The following is a 17,051-nucleotide window of genomic DNA, read 5'->3' on the forward strand; positions in this document are numbered from 1 at the left end:
TAACCTGTTAGTTAGTGTAAGTAAACACCACTGTAACAGTACTGTCATAACCTGTTAGTTAGTGTATGTAAACACCACTGTAACAGTACTGTCATAACCTGTTAGTTAGTGTATGTAAACACCACTGTAACAGTACTGTCATAACCTGTTAGTTAGTGTAAGTAAACACCACTGTAACAGTACTTTCATAACCTGTTAGTTAGTGTAAGTAAACACCACTGTAACAGTACTGTTATAACATGTTAGTTAGTGTAAGTAAACACCACTGTAACAGTACTGTTATAACATGTTAGTTAGTGTAAGTAAACACCACTAACAGTACTGTTATAACCTTTTAGTTAGTGTAAGTAAACACCACTGTAACAGTACTGTCATAACCTGTTAGTTAGTGTAAGTAAACAGCACTGTAACAGTACTTTCATAACCTGTTAGTTAGTGTAAGTAAACACCACTGTAACAGTACTGTTATAACATGTTAGTTAGTGTAAGTAAACACCACTGTAACAGTACTGTCATAACCTGTTAGTGTAAGTAAACAACTAGACTGTCGACAGTCGCTCGCGCCTTTTTCCCTACGTTTTATCTAAACTCCGGTCCGGCGCAACACTACTAATAGTATAATCGCAAACTGATATCGAGGGCCGTATTGCGAAGGCCCAAGCGACTGTTGTCCCTTGCCGCGCCCTCATGCGATAACAATAGGAACATTCAGTTTGTAGACTATTGACATTTAGGTCATAGTTCACAAAGCTTGTCAATCAAAATGAACATGGCGTAGTCATCAAGCGAGTCAACACATCGAGACGCATTGGAAAAACTTTGATACTCGCACTTGAAAGACTTTCAGAGAAGAATTATAGATACCTATGTCTCTGGGAAAGATGTTTTCGTTAGTGTACTGACAGGAAGTGACAAGTCCATAGCCTATGAAGCCCGGGCTATGAAGTCGCAGGCCTGTGGGTTATACTTCCATGCTCCGATCGTTCTCGCGATACAGCTAACAACATCTAGTCTGCAATTGTCCCAGTAGTATCCTCATTGATACAATGATAGCTCTAATATAATCCCGTATATAAACGGCGAAGGCCCTTTTATTTGTGGTAATTTTGCTAAACAATAGGGAAGTGGTAACAACCGAGCGGCCGACCCAAAGGTTCACCCCCCCCCCCCACATCAACAACAAAAATCACATAAAAAGAAAACATCAAGGAAAAGACACAACAAACTGTCATATCATATAGCATCGTGATAAAGATTACGTAAATTGACTCCTCAATCGGAATCTGAAATAATGGGGTACAAAAGCGTTAGGTATATATAGACTCAGTACTCTGTGGAGGCACTAGTTGAAGACGTGTCGGATCGGAGCACGATCTCCGTGCCGTGGTAAATATGGAGGCACTTTTCTGTTTCAGGTAGAACGTCTACCATTTGCACATTATCTGCGCCTCACTATCAAACATTTTATACATGAATATTATTACTATATAATATGCTAGCTGCAGTCGAGGGAAGGTAAAAAAGGTGTCCAAAACATCTATTGCTTGACTGGAGTGTCGGTCGGAGTTGGTACAATAAGTCGACTTCCGTAGCACTCTCTCGCTCCAGTACCACTGTAACAGCTAGCTGCATGCTAAACAAGGCAATAGACTAGTGAGCATGACAATGTATCGGGCGTCGAGGTTGTCAACGACGTCATTTACGAATGTTATAAAAACGCGCGGTTTCAAGCTTTAACAAAGAAAGATAGGAAAGGAAAAAGTACTTGATTATGACCATCAAAATGCATTTACGAGGTCAAATTTGCGCTGCAGTTTACGTGTGTTGCACGTTGAGTAACCTTACATTGAACTGTATGCAAATTATACGATAGAGTACCGCCCCATTAAATGACGTCACATCATGAATAAGTAATAGCAAGGGAGATGCGGCAAGGGACAACAGTCGCTCGGGCCTTCGGCCCTCGACCTCGGGCCTTCGGCCCTCAATTTGCGATTAGACTAGTGTTGCGCAGGATCGGAGTTTAGATAAAACTTTGGGCAAAAAAGGCGCGAGCGACTGTCGACAGTCTAGTAAACAACCTGTTTCTGTACTGCTGATGTGCGATAATAGCGCCCTCAATGGTGATCAATATTTCAACCTATTTCTATATTGCTGATATGTGATACTTTACAATGTCTAATTATTGGCAGTGAATATATTATGGTTGTCTGATTATTACTATGTCAAGTTTTAACAAATAATATTTGACAGATTCAAAACCAAGTTTTAGCTCAATATTTAAACTTTTCACTAGACCTATGGATAATATTAATCATTAATTAACGAATACAATGTCTTTTTATAAGTACTTTACAATTTTTCAGTGAATATATTTTGGGTTATTTGATGATAACAGTGCCTAGTTCATTACAGTTAGTTCACTTAACACTATACTATAAACTACACATAGGATAATTCATTTAAAATCACAGATTTGGATAAAATCTACTGTCTAAAATGTAGTTTAAAAAACTAAATAAATGTTAAATATTTTGTTGTTGTATGTAGTATGAGATGTTACATGTGTGTCCACCAATGGAACCACCCAGAGTGCTACAGTCCAGCACTTTATCAGACTCTACTGGATTTATGGATGTTGTCAAGGAAACCTGTCAACATAAACAATATCCCAATGTATTTGGGATTGGAGATTGTACAAATATTCCAACTTCTAGAACAGCAGCTGCTGTAGGTAAGTATATAGTTATGATATATTTAGATATAGAGTATATAGTTATGATATATTTATATATAGAGTATATAGTTATGATATATTTAGATATACATAGGTTAGTATATAGTTATGATATATTTAGATATACATGGGTAAGTCTATAGTTGTGATATATTTAGATATACATAGATTAGTATATAGTTATGATATATTTAGATATACATGGGTAAGTATATAGATATGATATATTTAGATATACATAGATTAGTATATAGTTATGATATATTTAGATATACATAGATTAGTATATAGTTATGATATATTTAGATATACATAGATTAGTATATAGTTATGATATATTTAGATATACATAGATTAGTATATAGTTATGATATATTTAGATATACATAGATTAGTATATAGTTATGATATATTTAGATATACATAGATTAGTATATAGTTATGATATATTTAGATATACATAGATTAGTAGATAGTTATGATATATTTAGATATACATAGGTTAGTATATAGATATGATATATTTAGATATACATACCCCGATAGGTTCGTATATTCAATTTTGCAATCTGTGTTTTTATCTGCTGTAGCTGGACAATGTGGTGTTCTTGACCAATCATTGAAAGCTGTTATGAAAGGCAAGTCTCCAAAACCACAGGTATGTAATGGTATGAGAGATGTGATTGGTTGAGACATTACAGTAATTAATGTGATTGGTTTAGACATCACAGTAAATTGGTATAGAGAGATGTGATTGGTTTAGACATCACATTAACTACATGTGTATTGTATTATTTGGCAGTCAATTATTCTAAGTATGGGTCATACCTATAGCACCCCCCCCCCCCCCCTTCCATTTTTGTTAGTCCCCGTTGGACGAAGTCCGGGACGGGGACTTATGGATTGGGTTCCGTGCGTCCTTGCGTCTGTGCGTCCGTCCGTCCGCAGCCGTTTCTTGGAGATGCCTTGACCGATTTTTTTCAAACTTGGTACAGGGGCAACATACAATGGCATACATATGCACGTCAATTTGTTTCATGATACGATCCAATATGGCCACCTAGCAGCCATTTTGTTTGTGAATTTTCCATGTCCAAAGCTATAACTCAGACATGCTTGAAGAGATCTCATTCAAAGTTGGTATTAGGACAGTGTTCTAAGACATACATGTGCATATCCATTTTCATCGTGATACGATCCAATATGGCCGCCTGGCAGCCATTTTGTTTGCGAATTTTCCATGTCCAAAGCCATAACTCAGACATGCTTGAACAGATCTCATTCAAAGTTGGTATTAGGACAGTGTTTTATGACATACATGTGCATATTCATTGTTGTTGTGATACGATCCAATATGGCCGCCTGGCAGCCATTTTGTTTGCGATTTTTCTATGTCCAAAGCCATAACTCAGACATGCTTGAACAGATCTCATTCAAAGTTGGTATTAGGACAGTGTTCTATGACATACATGTGCATATTCATTGTTGTCGTGATACGATCCAATATGGCCGCCTGGCAGCCATTTTGTTTGCGATTTTTCTATGTCCAAAGCCATAACTCAGACATGCTTGAACATATCTCATTCAAAGTTGGTATTAGGACAGTGTTCTATGACATACATGTGCATATCCATTTGTTGTCGTGATACGATCCAATATGGCCGCCTAGCAGCCATTTTGTTTGCGAATTTTCCATGTCCAAAGCCATAACTCAGACATGCTTGAACAGATCTCATTCAATGTTGGTATTAGGACAGTGTTCTATGACATACATGTGCATATCCATTTGTTGTCGTGATACGATCCAATATACCTGCCTGGCAGCCATTTTGTTTGCGAATTTTCCATGTCCAAAGCCATAACTCAGACATGCTTGAACAGATCTCATTCAATGTTGGTATTAGGACAGTGTTCTATGACATACATGTGCATATCCATTTTCGTCGTGATACGATCCAATATACCTGCCTGGCAGCCATTTTGTTTGCGAATTTTCCATGTCCAAAGCCATAACTCAGACATGCTTGAACAGATCTCATTCAAAGTTGGTATTAGGACAGTGTTCTATGACATACATGTGCATATCCATTTTCTTCGTGATACGATCCCCCATACCCAACCCATCCTTTATTGTTGTAGGCATGTTCCATGTCCAACAAGCAGACACAACATATCTAAGTCTGTTTGATTTAGGTTCACAAGTGTTGTTGCGTGATCAGAGTAGTGATAATTCCTTAAAACCCAAACATAGCGGGGACTATGTCATTCTCAATGACTTGTTGTTGTTGGATCATAGTATGTATGCCATTCATTCTGGAAGGTTCTCAAAGTACTCAACAAATGTAAATGCAAGGAGCTTGAGATATATATGAACATACCGAAATCAATCTGCCAGGCTGTACATGTGATGAGCCCTTGGCATATGTCCAGACTTACAGTGATTGGTATAATGTCTCTAAAAATTACAAATTGCTGTTTATATTACAGTATGGTGGTTACACTTCATGTCCACTAATTACTGGCTATGTTTATATTACAGTATGATGGTTATACTTCATGTCCACTAATTACTGGCTATGGTAAACTAATTCTTGCTGAGTTTGACTTTAATGGTGATCCATTAGAAACCTTCCCACTAATAGACCAGGGTAAAGAAAGTCGCTTGATGTATCACCTTAAACAAGATGTGATGCCGACACTTTATTGGCAAGCACTCGTCAAGTACGTACTCACCACTATTATTTGTCTATATGTAAATAATGATATCATCAGTTTTTACAAAATAAATGCTTGTCATAAATAGGCAATATTTTAAAAGATATCGGTAGGGACTTGCTGGGCAGGGTTGGACAAAGTAGTTGACACAAGGCAGGGTTGGATAAAGTAGTTGACACTAGGCAGGGTTGGACAAAGTAGTTGACACTGGGCAGGGTTGGACAAAGTAGTTGACACTAGGCAGGGTTGGACAAAGTAGTTGACACTAGGCAGGGTTGGACAAAGTGGTTGACACTGGGCAGGGTTAGACAAAGTAGTTGACACTAGGCAGGGTTGGACAAAGTAGTTGACACTGGGCAGGGTTGGATAAAGTAGTTGACACTAGGCAGGGTTGGACAAAGTGGTTGACACTGGGCAGGGTTGGACAAAGTAGTTGACACTAGGCAGGGTTGGATAAAGTAGTTGACACTAGGCAGGGTTGGACAAAGTGGTTGACACTGGGCAGGGTTGGACAAAGTAGTTGACACTAGGCAGGGTTGGACAAAGTAGTTGACACTGGGCAGGGTTGGACAAAGTAGTTGACACTAGGCAGGGTTGGACAAAGTAGTTGACACTGGGCAGGGTTAGACGAAGTAGTTGACACTGGGCTGGGTTGTACAAAGTAGGTGACACTGGGCAGGGTTGGACAAAGTAGTTGACACTAGGCAGGGTTGGACAAAGTAGTTGACACTAGGCAGGGTTGGACAAAGTAGTTGACACTAGGCAGGGTTGGACATAGTAGTTGACACTGGGCAGGGTTAGACGAAGTAGTTGACACTAGGCAGGGTTGGACATAGTAGTTGACACTGGGCAGGGTTGGACAAAGTAGTTGACACTAGGCAGGGTTGGACAAAGTGGTTGACACTAGGCAGGGTTGGACAAAGTAGTTGACACTAGGCAGGGTTGGATAAAGTAGTTGACACTAGGCAGGGTTGGACAAAGTGGTTGACACTGGGCAGGGTTGGACAAAGTAGTTGACACTAGGCAGGGTTGGACAAAGTAGTTGACACTGGGCAGGGTTGGACAAAGTAGTTGACACTAGGCAGGGTTGGACAAAGTAGTTGACACTGGGCAGGGTTAGACGAAGTAGTTGACACTGGGCTGGGTTGTACAAAGTAGGTGACACTGGGCAGGGTTGGACAAAGTAGTTGACACTAGGCAGGGTTGGACAAAGTAGTTGACACTAGGCAGGGTTGGACAAAGTAGTTGACACTAGGCAGGGTTGGACATAGTAGTTGACACTGGGCAGGGTTAGACGAAGTAGTTGACACTAGGCAGGGTTGGACATAGTAGTTGACACTGGGCAGGGTTGGACAAAGTAGTTGACACTGGGCAGGGTTAGACGAAGTAGTTGACACTAGGCAGGGTTGGACATAGTAGTTGACACTGGGCAGGGTTGGACAAAGTAGTTGACACTGGGCAGGGTTGGACAAAGTAGTTGACACTGGGCTGGGTTGGACAAAGTAGGTGACACTGGGCAGGGTTGGACAAAGTGGTTGACACTGGGCAGGGTTGGACAAAGTAGTTGACACTGGGCAGGGTTGGACAAAGTAGTTGACACTGGGCAGGGTTGGACAAAGTAGTTGACACTGGGCAGGGTTGGACAAAGTAGTTGACACTGGGCAGGGTTGGACAAAGTAGTTGACACTGGGCAGGGTTGGACAAAGTAGTTGACACTGGGCTGGGTTGGACAAAGTAGTTGACACTGGGCAGGGTTGGACAAAGTGGTTGACACTGGGCAGGGTTGGACAAAGTAGTTGACACTGGGCAGGGTTGGACAAAGTAGTTGACACTGGGCTGGGTTGGACAAAGTAGTTGACACTGGGCAGGGTTGGACAAAGTGGTTGACACTGGGCAGGGTTGGACAAAGTAGTTGACACTAGGCAGGGTTGGACAAAGTAGTTGACACTGGGCAGGGTTGGATAAAGTAGTTGACGCTGGGCAGGGTTGGACAAAGTAGTTGACACTGGGCAGGGTTGGACAAAGTAGTTGACACTGGGCACGGTTGGACAAAGTAGTTGACACTGGGCTGGGTTGGACAAAGTAGTTGACACTGGGCAGGGTTGGACAAAGTGGTTGACACTGGGCAGGGTTGGACAAAGTAGTTGACACTGGGCAGGGTTGGACAAAGTAGTTGACACTGGGCTGGGTTGGACAAAGTAGTTGACACTTGGCAGGGTTGGACAAAGTGGTTGACACTGGGCAGGGTTGGACAGAGTAGTTGACACTAGGCAGGGTTGGACAAAGTAGTTGACACTGGGCAGGGTTGGATAAAGTAGTTGACGCTGGGCAGGGTTGGACAAAGTAGTTGACACTGGGCAGGGTTGGACAAAGTAGTTGACACTGGGCACGGTTGGACAAAGTAGTTGACACTGGGCAGGGTTGGACAAAGTAGTTGACACTGGGCAGGGTTGGACAAAGTAGTTGACACTGGGCAGGGTTGGACAAAGTAGTTGACACTGGGCAGGGTTGGACAAAGTAGTTGACACTGGGCAGGGTTGGACAAAGTGGTTGACACTGGGCAGGGTTGAGCAGAGTAGTTGACACTAGGCAGGGTTGGACAAAGTAGTTGACACTGGGCAGGGTTGGATAAAGTAGTTGAAACTGGGCACGGTTGGACAAAGTAGTTGACACTGGGCAGGGTTGGACAAAGTAGTTGACACTGGGCAGGGTTGGACAAAGTAGTTGACACTGGGCAGGGTTGGACAAAGTGGTTGACACTGGGCAGGGTTGGACAGAGTAGTTGACACTAGGCAGGGTTGGACAAAGTAGTTGACACTGGGCAGGGTTGGACAAAGTAGTTGACACTGGGCAGGGTTGGACAAAGTAGTTGACACTGGGCAGGGTTGGACAAAGTAGTTGACACTGGGCAGGGTTGGACAAAGTAGTTGACACTGGGCAGGGTTGGACAAAGTAGTTGACACAGTTTTTGCTAGAATTTAGTTCATTGTTAGAAAGGCTCGTGGTCACGACAAAGCACCTCTACCTTGTTGGAGATTTTAACATTCACATGGATGATTTGCAAGACCCTACCACCAAGAAATTGAAGTATTTATTCGATACCTTCAGTCTTCTACAATGGGTAGCGGAACCAACTCATGTGAAAGGCCACATTTTAGACCTCATCATCTCTAACCAATCAAACTGCATTTCATCAATTTCTGTTGACTCTCAAATAATATCAGATCATAATCCTGTTCATGCTAAGATTATGCTGGAGAAACCACCACTATTACGCCGCAAGATAGTTTACCGCAAAATATCCTCAATCTCAACTGATGATTTCATGAAGGACACTGGATCCGTAACAGATTTCAGACAACCACCATCCGACTTAGACTTTGCCGTATTAGCGTATAATACTCATCTCTCGGAGATTCTGGATAAACATGCACCCTTAAAGCAATGTACAATTACAGTAAGGCCTAATACTAAATGGTATACACCTGAGATTGATGAAGCAAAAAAGAGACGAAGATCAGCTGAGCGTCGATGGCGCAACACAAAACTAGAAGTTCACAAACAAATTTTCCTTGAGAAAGGCAAAGATGTACATCAACTCCTACAGAAAGCAAAGCAGACATACTACAACAAACTGATACTTGTAAACTCAAAACAACCAGAAGACTCTGTTTCAGATATTTTTCCACTCTGTCCAGTAACTCTCAAAAAGATGACCTACCAGATCACACTTCAGTCAACGATATCACTGAGAAATTCAGTCAATATTTTATTGACAAAATAAGAAATATCCGCCTTAACTTTGACAATTCACAACCAACACCTGCATTTGACTCTCTGGAAACCCATACTTCGTCTTCTCTGTCTGTCTTCAACCCAGTGAATGCAGATGATATCAGCAAAATTATTAACAGCACGCCGTCAAAAACCTGTTCCCTCGATCCTATCCCCACATCGCTTCTGAAACAGTGCCAAGAACACTTGTGGACCATTCTGTCTTTCATCATTAACTCATCTCTTACTCATGGTAATGTTCCAGAATCACTCAAGTCAGCCGTCATTAAACCAATTCTCAAGAAATCCTCACTTGATACCAATGTATTCAAGAACTACAGACCTGTCTCCAATCTACCATTCCTTTCTAAAATAATGGAGAAAATCGTTGCAGCCCAACTAACCGCATACCTTACAGCTAATTCATTACTAGAGCCACTACAATCTGCCTACAGGAAACACCACAGCACAGAGACAGCACTCATCCAAGTAAACAACGACATCTGTATAGCACTTGACAAAGGACAATGTGTACTACTTGTTCTTCTAGATTTGTCAGCTGCTTTCGATACAATAGACCACAACATACTCATTTCAAGATTATCAAACCTCGGCATTACCGGCATCCCACTGCAATGGTTTAAATCATACCTACAGAACCGACATCAATCAGTATTGATATCAGGCAACACCTCCAAAGCACAACATCTACAATATGGCGTACCCCAGGGCTCTGTGCTAGGCCCACTGCTATTTTGCATCTACATTTCTCCACTTGCCACCCTATTAAGACGTCATTGAATTTTATACAATATGCTGATGACAATCAACTATATGAAGGCTTTGCTTTGGCTGACACATCCACCACTGTTGCCAAGATGGAGACTGCAGTACTGGACATAAAATCATGGATGACACAAAACAAACTTCAACTAAATGATGGTAAAACTGAGGTACTACTCATTAGGTCTCAGTTTATGCGCATACCCCGTCCCATTGACAGTATAAACATTGGATCATGTTCTGTTGACTTGGTTAACTATGCACGCAATATTGGTGTAACCTTCGATGATAAACACACTCTTAGGAAGCACATTACCATAACATGCAATTCGATCTATTACAATCTTCGAAAAATTGGTCGCATTCGTCACTATCTGACAAGTGAAGCATGTGAAAATCTAGTCCATGCTCTTGTCTCATGCAAACTGGATTACTGTAATGGACTCTTATATGGTTTAGCATCTAAAGACATTACTCATCTACAACACGCTCAAAACACAGTGGCCAGAATTGTTTCACGCCGCAAGAAATCAGATCATATCTCCCCAGTTCTCAAGGATCTACATTGGCTACCAGTCTACTACAGAATACATTACAAAATACTCTTGATGACCTACAAAGCTCTCAACAATGCTGCACCTAGTTACATATCGGATCTGATCAGTTATAAGCATGCTCCACGTGTACTTCGCTCTAACAACAAAGGTCTATTACACATCCCACCCTGCAAACTTAAATCCTATGGTGAACATGCTTTTTCACGAGCTGCCCCGCAATTATGGAACAGTCTTCCGGTTGCTCTGCGTCAATCACCAACCCTGGACAAGTTCAGGAAAGACATTAAGACTCATCTTTTTATGAGAGCATTTTGATAAGAACTATTTTTAGTGTCCTGTAAAGTGCCTTTGAACATTCTGAGTAATGGATTCAGGCGCTATATAAATTGTTTGATTGATTGATTGATTGGGCAGGGTTGGACAAAGTAGTTGACACTGGGCAGGGTTGGACAAAGTAGTTGACACTGGGCAGGGTTGGACAAAGTGGTTGACACTGGGCAGGGTTGGACAGAGTAGTTGACACTAGGCAGGGTTGGACAAAGTAGTTGACACTGGGCAGGGTTGGACAAAGTGGTTGACACTAGGCAGGGTTGGATAAAGTAGTTGACACTAGGCAGGGTTGGACAAAGTGGTTGACACTAGGCAGGGTTGGACAAAGTGGTTGACACTGGGCACGGTTGGACAAAGTAGTTGACACTGGGCAGGGTTGGACAAAGTAGTTGACACTGGGCAGGGTTGGACAAAGTGGTTGACACTGGGCAGGGTTGGACAAAGTAGTTGACACTGGGCAGGGTTGGACAAAGTAGTTGACACTGGGCAGGGTTGGACAAAGTAGTTGACACTGGGCAGGGTTGGACAAAGTAGTTGACACTGGGCAGGGTTGGACAAAGTAGTTGACACTGGGCAGGGTTGGACAAAGTAGTTGACACTGGGCAGGGTTGGACAAAGTGGTTGACACTGGGCAGGGTTGGACAGAGTAGTTGACACTAGGCAGGGTTGGACAGAGTAGTTGACACTGGGCAGGGTTGGACAAAGTGGTTGACACTGGGCAGGGTTGGTCAAAGTAGTTGACACTGGGCAGGGTTGGACAAAGTGGTTGACACTGGGCAGGGTTGGACAAAGTAGTTGACACGGGCAGGGTTGGACAAAGTAGTTGACACTGGGCAGGGTTGGACAAAGTAGTTGACACTGGGCAGGGTTGGACAAAGTGGTTGACACTGGGCAGGGTTGGACATAGTAGTTGACACTAGGCAGGGTTGGATAAAATAGTTGACATTTGCTGTATGAACAGCTATGGTCAGTTAACAATATTACACTGAGCACACATAGGACTGGTTGTTTTAAATTTTAATATATTTTTATTTCCTGTATAAATAATGAGGAACGAGATGACATTATAAAACTAAAAGGAGGGAAATACAGAAAGAAAATAGATCACTTACATCCAAAGATGGTGATCTTCTTTGATAAAAATTCCCTAGTTTTATATTCATTTTAGCACAAATTGATCCAAGGGTAGCCACATCAAACAACCTTATCAGTAGTCTAAGGTACGCCATGACGGGACGCCCTCACACATAGGCCAACCCCTCCCGGTGAGGACGGAACGTCACAACGTATCTTACAGTCAACCTTATCAGTAGTCTGTAAGGTACGCAAAGACGGGGCGCCATCACACATTGGCCAACCCCTCCCGGTGAGGACAGAATGTCACGACGTATCGTATCAGGAGGTTTAGTTTATTACTATGTAATATTTATAATTCTATTGACTTATTCAGTGCTAGGCTATAAATGACAAGGGAAATAATGTGTTTAAACACAAAATGTTTATGATGTATGTAACTAAAAGATAACAAATCAGACTATTAATACACATTACATTATAACTATATTTCGAAGTTATCAAAAATTGATGATTTTTAATTTTTAATCCCGCCGGATGAAGTCCGGGACGGGGACTTATGGATTGGGTTCCGTCCGTCCGTGTGTGCGTCCATCCATCCATCCAGAGTGGTTTCTTGGAGATGCCTGGACCGATTTTTTTCCAAACTTGGTACAGGGGCAACATACAATAGCATACATATGCACATCAATTTGTTTCATGATACAATCCAATATGGCCGCCTAGCAGCCATTTTGTTTGCAAATTTTCCCTGTCTAAAGCCATAACTCAGACATGCTTGAACAGATCTCATTCAAAGTTGGTATTAGGACAGTATTCTATGACATACATGTGCATATTCATTGTTGTCGTGATATGATCCAATATGGCCGCCTAGCAGCCATTTTGTTGGCGCAGTTTTCATGCCCAAAGCCATAACTCAGACATGCTTGAACAGGTTCCCCCAATGACTTGTTTTTTTTAAATAAATATCAAAGTATTCTAAAAAGTGAGTTTATTCTGAATATGGAATTAAACCAATCAAAGGTAAATATATGTAAAAAACAATGTCTGGGAGAGTTTTCTAAACCTGCTATCCTCAAAGCTTCCTGACGGTCCCAGCCACCCCCTCAGTTTTTTGTTAACTAAGACTATTACTTTTACTGAAAACTTTAAAACATTGAAAGTACTAATTTACAAAAAAATATTCCATTTTCTTCACAGAGGCCTTTGGAATGGTCCAGGAATTTGGCGAAAAGTGATGCATTTTGGGATGTCAAAATAGGCAGCATATGACATGTCACTCACGATGTCAGATCATGTCACTCATGATGTCAGATCCTGTCACTCATGATGTCAGATCCTGTCACTCATGATGTCAGATCCTGTCACTCATGATGTCAGATCCTGTCACTCATGATGTCAGATCCTGTCACTCATGATGTCAGATCCTGTCACTCATGGTGTCAGATCCTGTCATCGGACAAATTCTGTATATCATTTAAAGACTAAGAATGCCTTCATCAATCAAATGTCTTCCTGACAATTGAAAATTAAAATACATTTGTCAATTGTATAGAATAGTACAAGTGATGTGATTTTTTATCTGTGATGTTTTAGTACAATTACCTTAACCATAGAATGAAGATGTATGCTTTAAAAGTTTATCATTGCTAGACATAGCCACTGAACAATGGAGTAATGATATACACTGAACAATGGAGTAATGATATACACTGAACAATGGAGTAATGATATACACTGAACAATGGAGTAATGATATACACTGAACAATGGAGTAATGATATACACTGAACAATGGAGTAATGATATACACTGAACAATGGAGTAATGATATACACTGAACAATGGAGTAATGATATACACTGAACAATGGAGTAATGATATACACTGAACAATGGAGTAATGATATTGATTGTAAGTGTGTTCTACATTCTATCATTCACTTGCACTTATTTTGATGCAGGTTTTATTTTCTTCAAAGTAAAGTGGGGGTTGATATGAAACAAAACCATTCGATGGAAATTGACTTGACCCTTAATAAACGTAATGTTAGCCACTTCCAAATCCAATATGGCCACTATTTTTCAAGATGGCTGCCAATTTGTAAGTGCCAATGTAGAATACATTGGGAAATGAGTGTTTGTGGTAACCTCTATAGTGACTAGGTAAAAATACCATGACTACTGACTAGGATACTCACACTTCATGTGATTTAGTTATTATTACATTATTATATGTTGGAGATGAAACAAAACATTTAATACAAATAGAAGACTGATTACCTGATTATCTGTACATGGAATGATTATCTGTACATGGACTTTCTCTATGAAAGTACTGAAAATACTGCAGGCATTCATACAAAGTACTACCACAGAGAATACTGCAGGCATTCATACAAGTACTACCACAGAGAATACTGCAGGCATTCATACAAAGTACTACCACAGAGAATACTGCAGCCATTCATACAAAGTACTACCACAGAGAATACTGCAGGCATTCATACAAAGTACTACCATAGAGAATACTGCAGGCATTCATACAAAGTACTACCACAGAGAATACTGCAGCCATTCATACAAAGTACTACCACAGGGAATATTGCAGGCATTCATACAAAGTACTACCACAGAGAATACTGCAGGCATTCATACAAAGTACTACCACAGAGAATACTGCAGGCATTCATACAAAGTACTACCACAGAGAATACTGCAGGCATTCATACAAAGTACTACCACAGAGAATACTGCAGGCATTCATACAAATATCCTAATTATGCCACACTGGAACTTGCACATCATTGGTACTTTTATAATAAACCCTGAAATGAAATTCACTGCAAAGAAAAGTTCTCAAAATCAAACTTTGCTATTTGTCAGCTTGCTTCTACTCTTCTTGAAATAATAAACGATATTTCAATAAACGATAGTCTTGTTTCTTGTATTTTCCGATAATTGGTGGCCATATCGGATTTGGTGGCCATATTGGATTTGGTAGCCATATTGGATTTGATGGCCATATGTTGATATCATTTTGACATCTATTTCAAGAATTTGTACTGTGGACTATGTCTGAAAAAAAGTACCAGCAAACAGTTTATTTCTGAGATATATTTAATATTAACATTGAATTGGCCATGTGTCATTTAGCTAGTAGTGACACCATCTTTATAAAGCTGTGTCAGTTAGGATACATTAGTAAAATTGGCTGAATAATAAAGTTAGTTCAATTTTTGGATATACACAAGACTGGTATACTCTCAGTTTTATTACATGGTAAATGTGTGCCATGTAGATGGTGTATGCCATGTAGATGGTGTGTGTAGTGCATGCCATGTAGATGGCATGTGAAGTGTATGCCATGTAGATGGTGTGTGTAGTGTATGCCATGTAGATGGTGTGTGTAGTGTATGCCATGTAGATGGTGTGTGTAGTGTATGCCATGTAGATGGCATGTGAAGTGTATGCCATTAGATGGTGTGTGTAGTGTATGCCATGTAGATGGTGTGTGTAGTGTATGTCATGTAGATGGTGTGTGTAGTGTATTCCATGTAGATGGTGTATGTAGTGTATGCCATGTAGATGGTGTATGTAGTGTATGCCATGTAGATGGTGTGTGTAGTGTATGCCATTAGATGGTGTATGTAGTGTATGCCATGTAGATGGTGTATGTAGTGTGTGTCATGTAGATGGTGTGTGTAGTGTATGCCATGTAGATGGTGTATGTAGTGTATACCATGTAGATGGTGTATGTAGTGTGTGTCATGTAGATGGTGTGTGTAGTGTATGCCATGTAGATGGTGTATGTAGTGTATACCATGTAGATGGTGTATGTAGCGTATGCCATTAGATGGTGTATGTAGTGTATGCCATGTAGATGGTGTATGTAGTGTGTGTCATGTAGATAGTGTGTGTAGTGTATACCATGTAGATGGTGTATGTAGTGTATGCCATGTAGATGGTGTATGTAGTGTATGCCATGTAGATGGTGTATGTCATATAGATGGTGTGTGTAGTGTATACCATGTAGATGGTGTGTAGTGTATACCATGTAGATGGTGTATGTAGTGTATGCCATGTAGATGGTGTATGTCATATAGATGGTGTGTGTAGTGTATGCCATGTAGATGGTGTGTGTAGTGTATGCCATGTAGATGGTGTATGTAGTGTATACCATGTAGATGGTGTATGTAGTGTATGTCATATAGATAGTGTATGTAGTGTATGTCATGTAGATGGTGTGTAGTGTTTGCAATGTAGATGGTGTGTGTAGTGTATACCATGTAGATGGTGTATGTAGTGTATGTCATATAGATAGTGTATGTAGTGTATGTCATGTAGATGGTGTGTATAGTGTTTGCAATGTAGATGGTGTGTGTAGTGTATGTCCTGAAGATGGTGTATGTAGTTTATGCCCTGTAGATGGTGTGTAGTGTTTACCATGTACATGGTGTGTGTAGTGTATGCCATGTAGATGGTGTATGTAGTGTATTCCATGTAGATGGTGTGTGTAGTGTATGTCATATAGATGGTGTATGTAGTGTATGCCATGTAGATGGTGTGTGTAGTGTATGCCATGTAGATGGTGGGTGTAGTGTATGTCATGTAGATGGTGTGTGTAGTGTATGTCCTGTAGATGGTGTATGTAGTGTATACCATGTAGATGGTGTGTTTAGTGTATGCAATGTAGATGGTGTATGTAGTGTACATCATGTAGATGGTGTGTGTAGTGTATGTCCTGTAGATGGTGTATGTAGTGTTTACCATGTAGATGGTGTGTAGAGTGTATGCCATGTAGATGGTGTATGTAGTGTATGTCCTGTAGATGGTGTATGTAGTGTATACCATGTAGATGGTGTGTGTAGTGTATGTCATGTAGATGGTGTGTGTAGTGTATGGCATGTAGATGGTGTATGTAGTGTATGCCATTAGATGGTGCATGTAGTTTATACCATTTAGATGGTGTGTGTAGTGTATGCCATGTAGATGGTGCATGTAGTGTATACCATGTAGATGGTGCATGTAGCGTTTACCATGTAGATGGTGTGTGTAGTGTATGCCATGTAGATGGTG

General features: G+C 40.7%; 1 protein-coding gene across 3 annotated transcripts in view; it reads left to right on the forward strand.

The window, feature by feature from the left end:
• The window catches only part of LOC144450206 (sulfide:quinone oxidoreductase, mitochondrial-like), a 35,664-nt gene extending 22,393 nt beyond the window's left edge, over positions 1-13,271 (forward strand). For all 3 annotated transcript variants that reach the window (XM_078140793.1, XM_078140795.1, XM_078140794.1), the window contains exons 6-9: positions 2,551-2,734; positions 3,328-3,395; positions 5,277-5,458; positions 13,174-13,271. In XM_078140793.1, the coding sequence (XP_077996919.1) occupies positions 2,551-2,734; positions 3,328-3,395; positions 5,277-5,458; positions 13,174-13,234 (495 nt within the window). In that variant the 3' untranslated portion in view covers positions 13,235-13,271. The remainder of the gene's footprint in view (positions 1-2,550; positions 2,735-3,327; positions 3,396-5,276; positions 5,459-13,173) is intronic.
• The last annotated feature ends 3,780 nt before the right edge of the window (positions 13,272-17,051 follow it).

This window comes from Glandiceps talaboti, chromosome 19 (genome assembly GCF_964340395.1).
Source record: "Glandiceps talaboti chromosome 19, keGlaTala1.1, whole genome shotgun sequence".
NCBI classification, from domain to species: domain Eukaryota; kingdom Metazoa; phylum Hemichordata; class Enteropneusta; family Spengelidae; genus Glandiceps; species Glandiceps talaboti.